This window comes from Culex quinquefasciatus, chromosome 2 (assembly GCF_015732765.1).
Source record: "Culex quinquefasciatus strain JHB chromosome 2, VPISU_Cqui_1.0_pri_paternal, whole genome shotgun sequence".
NCBI classification, from domain to species: domain Eukaryota; kingdom Metazoa; phylum Arthropoda; class Insecta; order Diptera; family Culicidae; genus Culex; species Culex quinquefasciatus.
The window spans coordinates 28,675,995-28,691,869 of record NC_051862.1 but is presented as its reverse complement, the minus strand read 5'-3'; the positions used below and the strand labels follow the sequence as shown (position 1 = coordinate 28,691,869).

Genomic DNA, 15,875 nt, shown 5'->3' with positions numbered 1-15,875 from the left:
GCAAACTTATGGGAAATTGGACGAGCTTTCCGGTAAAAATATTTACGAGACTGAAATACCAAGTCTGTCATATAGAAAATGCCAAAAATCACAGAAAATCCCGTTTTTTCAACATTTTTATTTTTAAAACCGCTGTATCTATCCAAGGATTGGACATAGGACAATGGTCAATATGTAGACTTTTATGTAAAATTATCTGGGAAATCGATTCCCACTACCGGTTTTTAAAAATTTTGACGTTTAGACCACTTTTCAAAAAAACAGTTTTAGTAAATGATTTTTGTATTTTTTTAGGAGAGACATACCATCCTGCATTTTTCGTCAGTCTTTTGGTAACATCTTAGGGTATTTTCTCAAAATTTTTGAACGAAAAAAAATCGTGACATCACCTTTAAATTTAAGTTTTAAACTTAAAATTGAAAAATGACATAAAAGTGGCGTGTATTTTTGTTTCAGTGTATTTTTATCAGAAAGCCCGTCCAATTTCCTACAAGTTTGTCTTTGACCACTTTTGATACGATGCAACGGCTTTGAGATACAGTAATTTTAAATTGCAAAATACTAAAATTTTTAAATACCTTACGCCCTTCTCAAATGTTATTCTCGAGTACTATTGGCTCCATATACACAAAAAAGACTTATATAGGCCTAGGATAACATGTCTACAAAGTTTTATTGAAATCGGAGAGGGTCAGGTACAAAAGTACCAGAAAAAATCCTGATTTGAGCTGGAATTGCTCTATGGGTAAAAAAGAGGCATTCTGAATGCATTTTCCCCTAATTTTTTGTGTAATTCTAATATTATCTCAAAATTACGTATTTTTTCGGAAATACTCAAATTTCCATAACTTGTTGAATGGGTATAATAAAAAATACGGTATTTAAAAAAAAACTTGTATAAAGTGAAAAAACATACAAAATTACGGTGTCAACCCATATTGCAAATTTTGAGAATATGAGATTTTTGAAAAAATACTCTATTTTGTGACCCAAGCCCACCCCTGGATACGGGCCTGATCATCAACCTAAACTGAAAAAAAAATAAAACAAATAAGTCATATGGTTCGAAAGTATTCCCTATCTTAAAAACATGATCAAATAATAAACTGCTGTCAAAACTTGACAATTTTATGACCCCAATAAGAGGACAAGGCTCAGTCAACTTATTTTGACAATTTGCAATGTTTGTTTTTAATTTTTAAATAAATTTGGAAATGTTTATCCAAAAGATTTTAATATTAATTTTAGTCACAGATCGAAAAAAACAATTCAGTTGTGCATATCAAACCTTTTGTTTTGCTGTTACAGTATACAGTATTTGTAATGAAAAAGGACCAAAAAATCATTTTTTGCAATTCCGTCGTGAAACTACTTACTTTTCCTGTCATTCTTGAACGACGAAATAGCCTACTTTTCTGTACCAAAAATAACAGAATCGAATAGCAACACTTTTCGAAATAAATGCCGAAAAGTTCTACTTTTCAGCACTCAAATGGGTGCTGAAAAGTTAAACTTTTCAGCACTTGTTTCGAAAAGTAACACTTTTCAACATTTTTTGATTTTAACGATTTATTGACAAAATACATGAAAATTTGACATAACATTTTACTCAGTGTGTTTTTTGGAATTGAAAAAATGTTGTATGGAACTCGTTGCAAAACTTAATTTTTTCAGCACTCTTTGTATTTATTCAACTCGGTGAACCTCGTTGGATAAATGTACGACTCGTGCTGAAAAAATCCTCTTTTTGCAACTTGTTGCATAAACTACTATTTTCGGAAACAGTGTGGTGTTTGTACCCATAAAAGAATTAACTTTTCATGAATGATATTGGAATTATTTTTGTACTGATAAAATTTCATTCCACCAAATAATAACCTCAGCTCACCTGGGATCCAAAAACCGTGAAAATCCCAGAACTGCCAATCAATTAAAAATGTGTGTTTCTGGTTTGGTCACAAGTGGGATTTTATTCAAAAGTTCAAGTGCGAATTTAAAAACAACCACGAACAAAGTGACAGCCAGATTTTTTATGGCATATTTTGCGGGGTAAAATTCAGCATGGGAAAAGAGGAAATGAAAAACCACACCCACGCAGACAAGTGCAACTGACGTGAAAGCGTGTTTAAAATGGTACATTGATTAAGTTAGCTGTTTAAACTGATTTAAATCTGGATTAAATCCTCTAACGAACCATAAAATAAGCAACGACGACCCTGCAAATTCGATAATGAGTGCAAATCTCTCTAATCACCTTTTCCGCTGCTGCAGCGATTACGATTAGAAACGCGATAGTGTTACACCACACCATGAGAAGAGGGAAATTATGATGTTCCTAGCCCATTATCATTATCCTGATTTGTTCCTGGCAGCATCCAAGACATCAAATTGCCACCATATCTCCACACACACACACACACACACAGATTCCCGTAAGAAGAGGGAACGGCCTAGGTCCGGATGTTTTCCGGAAAATTGCCATTTCCACCAATGGCACCGTCACGGAGAAGCAAGGCAAGGTATAATGACCTTCCACGAGCCTGCCTTTCAAGTGCATCCCACCAGCAAACACTGGCTCTGTCGCAAAGATGGTGAAACTAATTTGCTCTCTGAAAGCTTAGATCTGGGATTGGGAACGGTGAAAATGGTGCTAATCTGGATGCTTGTTACTATTTTGTTGAGCATTTTTATTAAAAATATCCGATTTCGTAGAGAATTGCTCAGTTTTGAAATGCAAATAACTCAACATAAAATTGGAAAATGCATTTGTTTGAAACTGCGACACTCACACAAATAATTTATGAAATCCCAAATATTTGTTGATAAACTGCTTTTGTGAAAATTTTGCGAAAAAATGCCGAAAGACATTTTTCAAAGACGTTTTATTTTTGTAAACTGGGAGAGGACAAAAAAACAACATTTATGATTTTTCATTCTTCCAATTCTACAGCAATTCCATTTGAAAAGAGCCTAAACCGAAATTTTTTTCTCGGGGTTCCTTGGCCAAAATACTTAGACCCGTATTTTTTTGTTTTTTCGTACTAGGGTGTATCGAAAAATGGAAATTTTCGGCATTTTTCGCAAAAACCGCTTTTTTTTCAAAAAAACATAACTCCGCGTCATTTTATCCGATTTTAGCTGTACTAGACGCAAAAGAAAGGTTAGTTTGGCTTTTTGAGAAAAATAGTAAGAAGTATCAAAAATCTAGCTAAACATTTGAAAAAGTTGTATGAAAGCTTAAGAGCGAGTCCACGAGCAAAGCATACCCATCTCGCATCGACCTCACCAATCTGCCTGAAATTTTCAGGGGTTGTTTGTACATATAAAACTAGCATCTGGCCAAAATTTGAGCACTCTAGGTCAACGGGAAGTGGGGCAAATCGGGACACAAAGTTTGAAGGTTCAAAAACGTCAAAAATCTTAAAAAGGCTGTAGGGTAGAGTAGTCATCAATGAGACACGGGGAACAATGATAAAATGGCTCTCACAAGTCGTAATTTCAACCAATCAGACTCATATTTGGGAGAAAGGTGTGTGTACTGGATACACTTCTGCCATTATAGTGGCTTTGGTTATGGACGCTCCCTTGAAAAGTTATTCATAAATGTCTGATTCTGGGGTATAAAAGTAAATTATGGACAAAAATTACTTTTTCGCTCGTAGGCTGCCATTAACACCAAAACTAATATTTCTTCAAATTTCTTTCAACGTTCCATAGGGATTAAGTTGGGCTACAATGTCCTTTCATTAGATTTGGCCAAAATTTAGAATATACCCAGAATCCAGGGCTGTCTCATTGTTCCCCACTCATTTCAGCCCATGGGTAACAATGAGACACTTTGATTTTTCTTCAATAAACTTTTCAAAATCGATGGAAATCTTTCAAAACATGAATTAAAAGTGATTTTGGCATATTTATAGAGTTTTAACTTCACTTAACCAAAAATACAAAGTTATTTGGTATGAACATACGGATTTTACAAAATTTAAATACTTTTTAGTATAACTTTTGTTAATTAAAGTTTCATGTTGCCAAAATTGCTCTAAAATGTACAAGGCAAGTTACCTACAATGGAACAATACAAAAACATGATGTTTTACTAGAAAAATCTTGATTTTCGTAGTGTGTCTCATTGTTCCCCAGCTGTCTCATTGTTCCTGCCAAGTGCGTCTACAATGAGACAGTTGAATAACTCTGGCTGTAGATGTCGGATCGATCTCATATTTTGGTCGATGTTAGAACACATTAAAAGAAAGAAAATTCAACAAAAAGCTCATTAAAACATGCTGATGAAAAAATGAGAAAAATCTTTGAAAGTTGAAAACCGAAAGTGTCTCATTGATGACTACCCTACCCTAACTTGGGCAAAATTCAACTCAATTAAAAAATTCAAAATGCATCTGAAAGGGCTTAAAAAATGCAACAAAATGCAGGATAGAGCACCCCAATTGGTTAAATCTAAAGGGAGTTATTGACATTTTAGTGACAAAATAGCATAATTTTCAAACTCAAATAAAAAAGTGTTCCATCCAGATATCAACTCGGATCGACCTGCATCTTGTAGGGGACATCTGGGACTACCATCTGAGACTGAGAACGCTTTGGGTAAGGCAGTTAAACATATTAAATAGACACTTTTACTTTTAGTGAATTTTTTGGTTGTAAATTTTTGCTCGGGGGACCCCTTAGATCCCATTTTCTGATGATAATTTTATCATATTCGTGTTCCTGAGACAATTTCACAATAGAAACATGCATAAAAATGTTTATTTTCATCCATTTTAACCCTTTAAAAATGAAAGTTAAAAAAATCTTCGATTCACATTTATTGAAATTCAAGTTCGTTTCAAGGATACTAGATGACACCAGAAAAAAGCAGCATCTAAATTTTTTTTAACTTTCATTTTTCAAAGGGTTAAAATGGATGAAAATAAACATTTTTATGCATGTTTCTATTGTGAAATTGTCTCAGGAACACGAATATGATAAAATTATCATCAGAAAATGGGATCTACGGGGTCCCCCGAGCAAAAATTTACAACCAAAAAATTCACTAAAAGTAAAAGTGTCTATTTAATATGTTAAACTGCCTTACCCAAAGCGTTCTCAGTCTCAGATGGTAGTCCCAGATGTCCCCTACAAGATGCAGGTCGAACCGAGTTGATATCTGGATGGAACACTTTTTTATTTGAATTTGAAAATTATGCTATTTTGTCACTAAAATGTCAATAACTCCCTTTAGATTTAACCAATTGGGGTGCTCTATCCTGCATTTTGTTGCATTTTTTAAGCCCTTTCAGATGCATTTTGAATTTTTAAATTGAGTTGAATTTTGCCCAAGTTACAGCCTTTTTAAGATTTTTGACGTTTTTGAACCTTCAAACTTTGTGTCCCGATTTGCCCCACTTCCCGTTGACCTAGAGTGCTCAAATTTTGGCCAGATGCTAGTTTTATATGTACAAACAACCCCTGAAAATTTCAGGCAGATTGGTGAGGTCCAAACGACGTCCCATACAAAGGGGTATGCCCTGTTCGTGGACTCGCTCTTAAAATGGCGTTTTGACCATGTCTGGACCAAAGAGTTTATGTATGAAAATATATGTCACGTTTTCGAGACATGGTTTTTTGAATTAAAAACTAAGTTTTTCGACGCGCCACGCGTGAGAACAGAAAAATAACGAAATCGGCAAAAAATCAACTTTTTTCACTAAAACTACAATAACCTAAAAATTTCAGCAATGGCCTATGAGTAATTTTCCGCCAACTCACACAGCAGTTGCCCTGACCCTTTTTCGATTTGCGTGAAACTTTGTCTTAAGGGGTAACTTTTGTCCGTGATCACGAATCCGAGGTCCGTTTTTTGATATCTCGTGACGGAGGAGTGGTACGACCCCTTTCATTTTTGAACAAAGAGATGGTTTTCAATAATTTGCAGCCTGAAACGGTGATTAGATAGAAATATGGTCTCAAAGGGACTTTTATGTAACATTAGACGCCCGATTCGATGGCGTACTCACAATTCCGAAAAAACGTGTTTTCCATCGAAAAAACACTGGAAAATTTTTAAAAAAATTCCGATTTTCCGGTACTTGCCTGTTAAAAATTTTAGATGATGTAATTCTCAGGAAAATTTAATGTTCTTTTCGAATCTACATTGACCGAGAAGGGTCTTTTTTTCAACTAGAATAAAATTTTCAATTTTTAAATTTCAAGTTTTTTCTAACTTTACAGGGATATTTTTAAGAGTGTAACAATGTTCTACAAAAATGAAGAACAGACCATTACAAAAAAATTATATGCAAACATAAGGGGTTTGCTGATAAACATTACGAGATATCGCGATTTTACTAAAAAAAAATTTTTTGAAGAAGTTACTTTCTACGTTTATTTTTGTTTCGTCGTCCGTGTATGTCGCGTTACCATAAACGGCCATGATCAACGAAGACCAACTTTTTCAAAACTTTTTTTCGTAAATGCGCCATAACTCGTGATGATTACGAGCAAACCCCTTATGTTTATACATCATTTTTTTTTTATTTAATTGTCTGCTCTACATTTCTGTAGAAAATTGTTATATTCTAAAAAATAACCCTGCAAAGTAAGATAAAAACACGGAATTTCAAAATGATTTTTTTTGTTCTAAATAAAAAATTACCCTTCAGGGTCAATGTTGATTTGAAAAGTACATAAAATTTCCCTTAAAATAACATGTTCTAATTTTTTTTTACGGTCCAGTAACGGAAAATAGGAGCATTATGTAAACGTTTTTAGTGTTTTTTTCCATGAAAAAAACGTTTTTTTTAAATTCTGAGTACGCCATTAAATCGGGCGTCTAATTTTACATAAAAGTCCCTTTGACACCACATTTTTATCTCATCACCATTTCAGGCGGCAAATTATTGAAAAACACCTCTATTTTCACATGTTCAAAAATCCGACTGAAACTTTTTTGATGCCTTCGGTATGCCCAAAGAAGACATTTTGCATCATTAGTTTGTCCATATAATTTTCTGTACAAATTTGGCTGCTGTCCTTACAAAAATGATATATAAAAATTCAAATATATGTATCTTTTGAAGGAATTTTCTGATGGATTTGGTGTCTTGGGTAAAGTTGTAGGTATGGATATGTACTACACTGAAAAAAATGATACACGGTAAAAAAATTGGTGACACCTTTTTTATTTTTTTTTATTTTTTTATATGTTTTAGAGGACATCAAATGCCAACTTTTCAGAAATTCCCAGGTTGTGCAAAAAATCTTTGACCAAGTTATGAATTTTTTAATCAATGCTGAATATTTCAAAAAAACGAAATATTGGTCGCAAAAATTTTTCAACTTCATTTTCCGATGTAAAATCAAAAAGTACATATGTGAAATTTTGATAAAGTGCACCGTTTTCAAGTTAAGGCCATTTTTAGTTAAATTTTTGAAAAATAGTCGCAGTTTTTCATTTTTTTAAATTAGTGCACATGTTTGCCCACCTTTAAAAAAATATTTTTGAAAAGCTGTGAAAATTCTCTTTATTTTGCTTTTTCGAACTTTGTTGATACGACCCTCATTTGCTGAGATATTGCCATGAAAAGCTTTAAAAACATGAAAATTGATGATTTCCAAGTCTCATCCAACCCACCATTTTACAATGTCGATATCTCAGCAACTAATGGTCCGATTTTCAATGTTAAAATATGAGATATTTGTGAAATTTTCCGATCTCTTCTAAAACAATATTTTCAAAAAAAAAAATATTCAAGACTAACATTTCAAAAGGGCCAAATATTCAATATTACGTCCTTTTTAAATTTTAGTCTTGGTTTAAAAATTATGAAGATATTTTTTTAAGAAAAGATCGGAAAATTTTACGAATGCTAAAACTAATTAATTTACATTGTAAATCGCCAAGGTAAATGCAATTTTTTTCATGAGCAATCCTAAGAGCAGTTTTTTATTATTTTCATGAAAATAAGTATAGTTTTAGTTAGAACAACATTTATTGGAATGGTTGATAGCAATTAATTACCTGTTTTTTGCTTTCCATCGAGCCGTCAACTAATCTTGCACACTGCATTTTGAATCCTTCATCTGAGATATCATTCATTAAATGTATTTTTAATTAGATTGATTACATCGTGATTTTTTTTGCCAACTCACAATACCACACTGAACAACAACCTCAACACAAACAATTGCAATTAACCATCAGCTTATAAGCATCAATCACGCCCACATATACATCTCGTTATCAGTAGTAGCATTTTCACCACATTGTTGTAGAGAAGGATAATTTATATCGAGTTGCATAAATCACACAAATATCACCCACAATCAGTAAATAATTACAACAATCGAAACCCCGCCAGGACTGTGTGTATGAAACTGTTGTCGACTGTTTACTGATTTTCTAAAAAAAAAAAATTACGTAATTTCAAAAGTGCAATGTAAATAAGTTGATTGTTGCGCTACCTCTCCCAATCTGTACAACTCTATTCTTCTCTCTTTCTCTCATTTTTTGTTTGTTTCAATTTCTCCCTGCTAATTGAACAAATACAAAAAAAAACCTGTAACTAACGCTTCAATTCCACAAAAAAAATGCACTAAAAACCGTCCCCCCTCGCCAGCTGGCCCAGAAAGAGGTCGCCCCACCCTACATTCCGTCGTTCGACGGGTGCGACCAGGACATTACCTATCACTTTGATCCCCAGTTTACGCGCGAACCGGCCGAACTGACCCCGGACGATCCGTAAGTGTCCACCTCTCGCTAAACGTCGGATTCCCCCTTAAAAAAAATCAAATTTTTAAATAAAGTTGAACAGTAAGTTGCGTACCCCAACGTTGCCTAGCCTAGCCCTATGATTTTGACTATTCCAACTTTCAATTTTCCAACTTTTCAACTTTTGTTTGTTTGTAATTTTCCTCTGCATGTTTCCAATGCTTTTCGCTTGCTATCTTGCTGCTTTCCAGTTCGGTGTGTTTTTCTCTAGAGCAAATGCTGTACCTACTGCTGATTTAATACTTAATTCGACGTAAATATTTGTAGATGCTTTTAAATAGTTGCTCTTTCCCTGGGAAAGTTGAAAAGTAGTGCTGCTACTTGTTTGATTTTTTTTCGTCTTTTTCGTAGTTGAATATTTATGGTGTTGCCCTCGGACGGAGGAGGGTGACGATGAAACTTTTCCGGTGAAAGTTTCTTCCTAGGAAAGGAAAATGTCGCTAAGACTGTAAGTGCACGGGGAGAGGGATTCAATGAGTAGTTATTTAAAGCAATAATTAATTTAACGTTTAAAGGTCGATAGTACCAACAATTATTATTTCCAATTGCCATTTTCTGATTTCCATTTTCAAATTCCCGATTGCCAATTTCTAATTTCCAATTTACAACTTACAATTGACAATTTACAATTTCCAATTTCCAATTTCCAATTTCCAATTTCCAATTTCCAATTTCCTAATTCCTATTTCCAATTTCCAATTTCCAATTTCCAATTTCCAATTTCCAATTTCCTAATTGCTATTTCCAATTTCCAATTTCCAATTTCCTATTTCCTATTTCCAATTCACCATTTCCTATTTCCAATTTCCAACTTCCAACTTACAATTTCCTATTTCCAATTTACTTTTTACTATTTCCTATTTCCTATTTCCAATTTCCAATTTCCAATTTCCAATTTTCAATTTTCAATTTTCAATTTCCAACTTCCAATTTCCAATTTCCAACTTCCAATTTCCTATTTCCAATTTCCAATTTTCAATTTCCAATTTCCAACTTTCAATTTCCAACTTTCAATTTCCAATTTCCAATTTCCAATTTTCAATTTCCAACTTCCAATTTCCTAATTCCAATTTCCAATTTCCAATTTTCAATTTCCAATTTCCAACTTTCAATTTCCAATTTCCAACTTTCAATTTCCAATTTCCAATTTCCATATTTACCAAATAACAATGACCAAGTATCAGTTTTGTTGGTGAATTTTCTATTAGGTATTTATATTGAATGATTTTTATTTTTTTGGGATGGTTGGCACATATCATATTTTTCTCTTTTAATTTTCAAGAATTTCTTCATCGTATTCAGTAGTTGGTATTTGTTGAGTATTTACTTTATTAAAAATGTTTAAGCATTTTTTGCCATAATTTCAACATTTTTGACAAAAAAAAAATCTCAAAAGTTTGCATCTTATTCCTCGAGTGCTCTCTGGCTGGCTGACACTTTCCAGCTGACTGCGTGCTTGCAAACATAGCAGCCAGCAAAACTATCAAACTAACTAACAGTATCGCAGCGCCCTCGTCGCCAGTCCTTCTTGAAGGTGTGTCTGCGACAAAGTTTCCGCTGGTGTGTTGGCCCAGAAGTTTCACAGCAGGATATTTATTTAATTTTTAATGTTTGTTTTTTGAGGCGAAAAGTTTTCCTTCTTTGGGGTAGGTTTTTTTAAGCTGTTTTGTTGTTATTTTCACTTTGTTTTGAGTTACTGATTGGAAGTTTGTCTTCCCTTTAGTTTTTTTAAATTGTTTGTACAATTTTCCCATTTTTTTTTGGGATCAAAAGTTAGAAGTTCAATTTGCACTGAATCTCATACGAGTATCATACAAACCAATCCGGAAAGCTCAATTAGGCAAATCACTGGGCAGGAAAGCTGCAAAACTGACCGTTCCGGCAATCTCACCCAGATGAGTTCATAATTTGTTGTGGCATCGTTTCTCGAGTGCACTTTTGGAGATATTCACCTGGGCAGTTTTAACATCCCGAAACAATACCTTCTCAGAACTGTTCAGAGCCCGCACTGCACTGCACCATAAATAACTTTGCTCGTTTGCAATTGTTTCTGGCTGAAGGGATTTGCTTGAAGAAGAGCAACTTTCACTGCTCAAGTGCAGGAAATTGTTGCCTTTTGTGAACCCTCCCCCCAAAAAATTCGAGATTGTTTTCCTCCTGGCCCGAGAAGATGCTCTGCTCTGCTCAACTCGAGCAGAACAATGAATTTCTTGTTATCTGCCTTATCGCACCTGGAGTCTGTGGACCTGTTTCAAATAAGTACTCCAGAGCAACTCCAGAGTTGTATGGGTTATCTCAGCCGGAAAAGTGCAACTGGGAAAGGGGTTACGTATTCAGTTTATCACAAAATTAATAATTTCTAAATTAAAGTACAGTTAATTGTTGCGATTTCAATAGGAAATTTTGCTGAAAATTTCAATGAATATACAATTGTAATTAAAATTAAGACAATCCCCTTAACCTCAACACAATCCTTCAGAAGAGCTAAGATTGGTGGACAACAGGTAAACAACAACGTCAGCTCGCTGTTATCTCTATCTTCTGCAAATCATTGATGCTTGGGTGCTTTTTGGCCAGTTGCAGCAAGATAAACCATCCACCAGCACCAGGCAAATGGAAATGGCAACTGGATTAATGCGAATTATTGTTTGTGAAATCTTTGCGAAGCGATCCGGCCATTTGAATGGGAAGAGACAGAGTGACGCTGCTTTATCTGTTTTTCGAGCAGACGTGAGCTTGACCTGAACTTTAAATTTGGTTGAATTTTTGGTTAATGCTAGACAGAACAATTTTGTTTTGTGATCATTTGTGTTAGTTAATTAACTTAGCTTAAATTAAACGAACTTAAATTGCTCACTGTTGAGAGTGGAAGTTTGTATGAAATTTTTGAAAAAAAAAAATGAGCAGAAGCAAATTTTTTGATTATTTCCGGAAGGTAGTGTTGTTTGTATGGAAATTTTGCAAAGAATAAGATACTAATTTGGAATTTAAAGCTTTTGAATTTCGTCGAAGAGTACTAAGCGATCCGAGTTTTGCAAAATTAAAAAAAAATTAGTATAAAAAGATCTTTAAACCCTACTTTAATGTACGTTGCTTGAGGAATTGAGCCAAGGCGTCCCAAAACAATTTTTTTTGTTGCCCTATTCAAATCAATTTAGTTTAAAATTTTAGAATATGTCGAAAAAATGCCTAGTTTTTGAGCCAAAATTGATAGAAGGAAGAAAGGAATGCGACATAAACTTTGAGAAATATTTGAAATGACGTTAAATAAAATTAAAAAAAAATGTTTACATGGAACTACAACTGTTATTTTGCTGTCAATAATCTGTGATACATTTTGCCTAAATCGCTGTAGGAATTGTTAGTTCAACTAAATTTGCCTTTTTATCAAAGAGTTGAGCTAACTTAAATTAAATTCAAGTGTTAAATTCTAAAATTTGCTTATTTCTACTTTTGCCGCCAGATAAATGAAGAGAAGGTTTTAATTTATTTTCACAAAAATATGAAAGCTTTTTGGATTTTTTTTATGCAAATTGAAGTAGTTTTGGCCTCTTCAAAAAATTGACTTTTTCTGAAGGCCTTGGCAGATTTTCACTTCGGATAATCGAACCACAAAAAATCTTTTTTTTGTTGTTGTCTTGTTTTTGATTTTTCAGCTTAGTTTAGGCTTACCCTAAACTACTCTAAAGTGGCTTCAATTTTTTAAATCCAAGATGGCGACCAAAATGGCGGTGATGAAACTTTGAAAAAACATCATTTTCTAATTTAATAAGCATTCAACTATCATGCCACCCCAGAACTCGGATTTGATTTTTAAGTAAGAAAATAAAAAATTGAGAAAAAAATATTTTTTTGTTCATGATTCGATTATTCAAAGTCCCATACAAACCTTCGGATAATCGAACTTCAGATAATCGAAACTTCGGATAATCGAGGCTTCGGATAATCGAGTCTGGACTGTAATCATGTTTTAAATATTTTGTTACACATTCTTGATTGCTTGTTTAATTCTTGTAAGGCCGTTGCAAATACTTTTCAAAGATTTTGTCCTGGCTTCAATATCAACTCAAAAATCAGGATGAAACATACAAAAAATACAAGATAAAACTCTCAACTTTAGTTAAAGTTAAAGTTCATAAATTTTTTTAAAATATTTGCGTCAGCCTAAAACCTTTTTAAGTATTTTGAGAAATTTTGTCATTTCCAAGGGTCTAAGTAAATTAATGTTTTCAGAGATATATAAAAATAAAGTTTTCTATATTTTTGGGTTCTTTTGAATTTTTTTTTCCTAAATTAAAAAAAAAAGTATATATCGGACTTTCGCGTTAATTTTTAAATTTATTTCTGTTTAGTTTTTAAGATAATTAATGCTTTTTAGGCCAAACTTTTCGTATAGAAAAGCTTTCATTAACATCTCAAAGAGAACCCGTTAAAAGAATTCTTCATTTTATACTTTCAACGTAATTTTTATTAGATTGGACAAATTTGAAAAAATAAATAAATAAATGAATCTTAAATTTTTAAGCTCATTATAAACATTTTTGTCGCCAACTATTTGATTTAATTTTTTTAGCAAACTAAACTATAATAAACAAATTAATAATGTGAATTTTTAAAATATGTAAGCTTCAATATTATTTTTATTGATATGATTTGGATGAAATGGATTCAAAAAAATCTGTGAGAAATCATGCTTAATTCTGTTTTTCTCAAATTTTGCTAACTATTACAAATTTTTGAGAAAAGATTTTCAAAATAAAAAAAAACAAATTTTGATAATCTTAATTTTGAAATGATAATTTTTGAATTACATATAGAGCAATTCCAGCTCAAATCAGATATTTTTCTGGTACTTTTGTATCCGACCCTCTCCGATTTCAATGAAACATTGTAGACATGTTATTCAGGCCTACAAAAGCCATTTTTGTGTATATGGAGTCAATTGTACTCGAAAATAACATTTTAGAAGGGCGTTAGTTATTTAAATACTTTTGTATTTTGCAATCTAAAAATTACTGTATCTCGAAGCCGTTGCATCGTATCAAAAAGTGGTCAAAGGCAAACTTGTAGGAAATTGCACGGGCTTTCTGAAAAAAAAAAATACACTGAAATAAAAATACACGCTACTTCTATGAGATGTTTTGATTCTTAAGAAAACGTCGAAATTTTTAACAACCGATAGGGGGAATAACTTAAGGGAAATTGGACGAACTTTCCGATAAAAATATTTACGAGACTGAAAAATCAAGTCTGTCATGTAGAAATTGCCAAAAACCACCAACAAACCTATTTTTTCGACAGTTTAATTTTTAAAACCGCTGTATCTTCTCAAAGATTGGACATAGGTCAATGGTCAATATGGAGGCTTTTATGTAAAATTGTCTGGCAAATTGATTCCCTCTATCGGTTTTTAAAAATTTTAACGTTTAGACCACTTTTCCACAAAAAAAGCAATTTTAGTAAATGATTTTTGTATATTTTTAGGAAAGACAGATCCTGTATGTTTACCCAAGCAGACGGAAATAACTTGGAAATAAAATTTTTTGATATTTAAAAATACTAGGCCAATAACATTTTATGTTATTTATTACAAGATTTGTTATTCATCGTTATGATTTTTTTTGTTAATGAATCGTTATTGTAATAACAGACTAATAACATTTTTAGTTATTCTGCGTTATTATTTTTTGTTATTTTAACAACTAATCCGATCATCCCAATAACAGTTGGAGCTGGAGTATCCTAAAAAATTATAACGAAAAAAAAATCGTGACATCACCTTAAAATTTTACTTTTTAACTAAAAAATTAAAAAATCTCATAGAAGCGGCGTGTATTTTTATTTCAGTGTATTTTTTTTTTTCAGAAAGCCCGTTCAATTTCCTACAAGTTTGTCTTCGACCACTTTTTGATACGACGCAACGGCTTCGAGATACAGTAATTTTTAAATTGCAAAATACAAAAATATTAAAATAACGTACGCCCCTCTCAAATGTTATTTTCGAGTACTATTGGCTCCATATACACAAAAATGGCTTTTGTAGGCCTAGAATAACATGTCTACAAAGTTTCATAGAAATCGGAAGGGGTCGGGTACAAAAGTACCAGAAAAATTCCTGATTTGAGCTGGAATTGATCTATGATAAAATTTTTTTTTTATATATTCCGGTATTTGTTTCTATGGTAAAATTAATTGATATTTTTATCTACAAAAAACTTTTAAATAAATGTTATATTAATATTAATAAAGTTAAATGTTAATAAAAAGTTAAGTTATTCTAGTCTTTAAAAGTATGAAGTAGGTGGTTGGTTCTAAATTTAATTTAAATTTTGCAAAAAAAAATCATTCTTCTGAAACGTAAGGCCAATAATAGAAACAACTTTTTATGGAAAAAGAAAGCATTGAAGTAATTGAAGTCATTAACTATTATGGCCCAGTAATATGACTAATTATTTAGCAAATATTGCAAAATTTCATTTTCATTAAATTTCTATTTCCGATTGTTTTGAATCACAAATTTTATTTTATAAAATATGACAGATTTGTTGTGGTATTTGACTTACTTGAAGCAAGGTAAGTCACTCATTGTTTTCCTTAAATAAGCTTGTATTTTTTTTTGTAGCTTGTGTTTGGTAATGAATGCATGTTAAACATCACAATGCAACGGGTTTCTAAATGTTGCTCTGTTGATAACATAAACCAACAAAAAATCCTAGTTATATCCAATAATCCTCTTTTGACTCTGACAAACATTTTGCACTTCAATGGAGTTTGTTATGTTTTTATAATCTTCAACTCGGATGGTTTAGTTTATATTTTTTTTGAATGTTAACCGTTTTTTCTACAAATCCTTTCATTTTCATATTTTATTTTGGAACGCATTTTTCTCCTCCCTTTTGCCACCCTATTTTCGCCCTCCCCGTTCACCCTTACTAGCTAGAGCAAAAGCAAATCACGCCCCCGTTCCGTCCGCGGCTGGACTCGGAACGCGACCTGGCCAACTTCCCGCCGGAGTTCACCGACGAGCCGGTCCACCTGACGCCGGATGATGAGTAAGTTTGACCGACCGACGTCCTAATTGGAAGGGGAATCCGAAATATTTTAT

The 15,875-nt window shown here is 32.7% G+C and overlaps 1 protein-coding gene across 8 annotated transcripts in view; it reads left to right on the top strand.

Moving 5' to 3' along the window:
- LOC6054789 (atypical protein kinase C) overlaps positions 1 to 15,875 on the top strand; it is a 352,606-nt gene that overhangs the window by 325,643 nt on the left and 11,088 nt on the right. For 7 of the 8 annotated variants that reach the window (XR_005277316.1, XR_005277317.1, XM_038254610.1 and 4 more), the window contains one exon: positions 8,619 to 8,740. Coding sequence is in view for 6 of the 8 variants with exons in the window: in XM_038254610.1 (XP_038110538.1) it covers positions 8,619 to 8,740 (122 nt within the window). In the remaining 2 variants the exon portion in view is untranslated. Of the gene's footprint in view, positions 1 to 8,618; positions 8,741 to 15,706; positions 15,823 to 15,875 lie in introns of all 8 variants that reach the window. The other variant, XM_038254609.1, reaches the window with a different exon arrangement.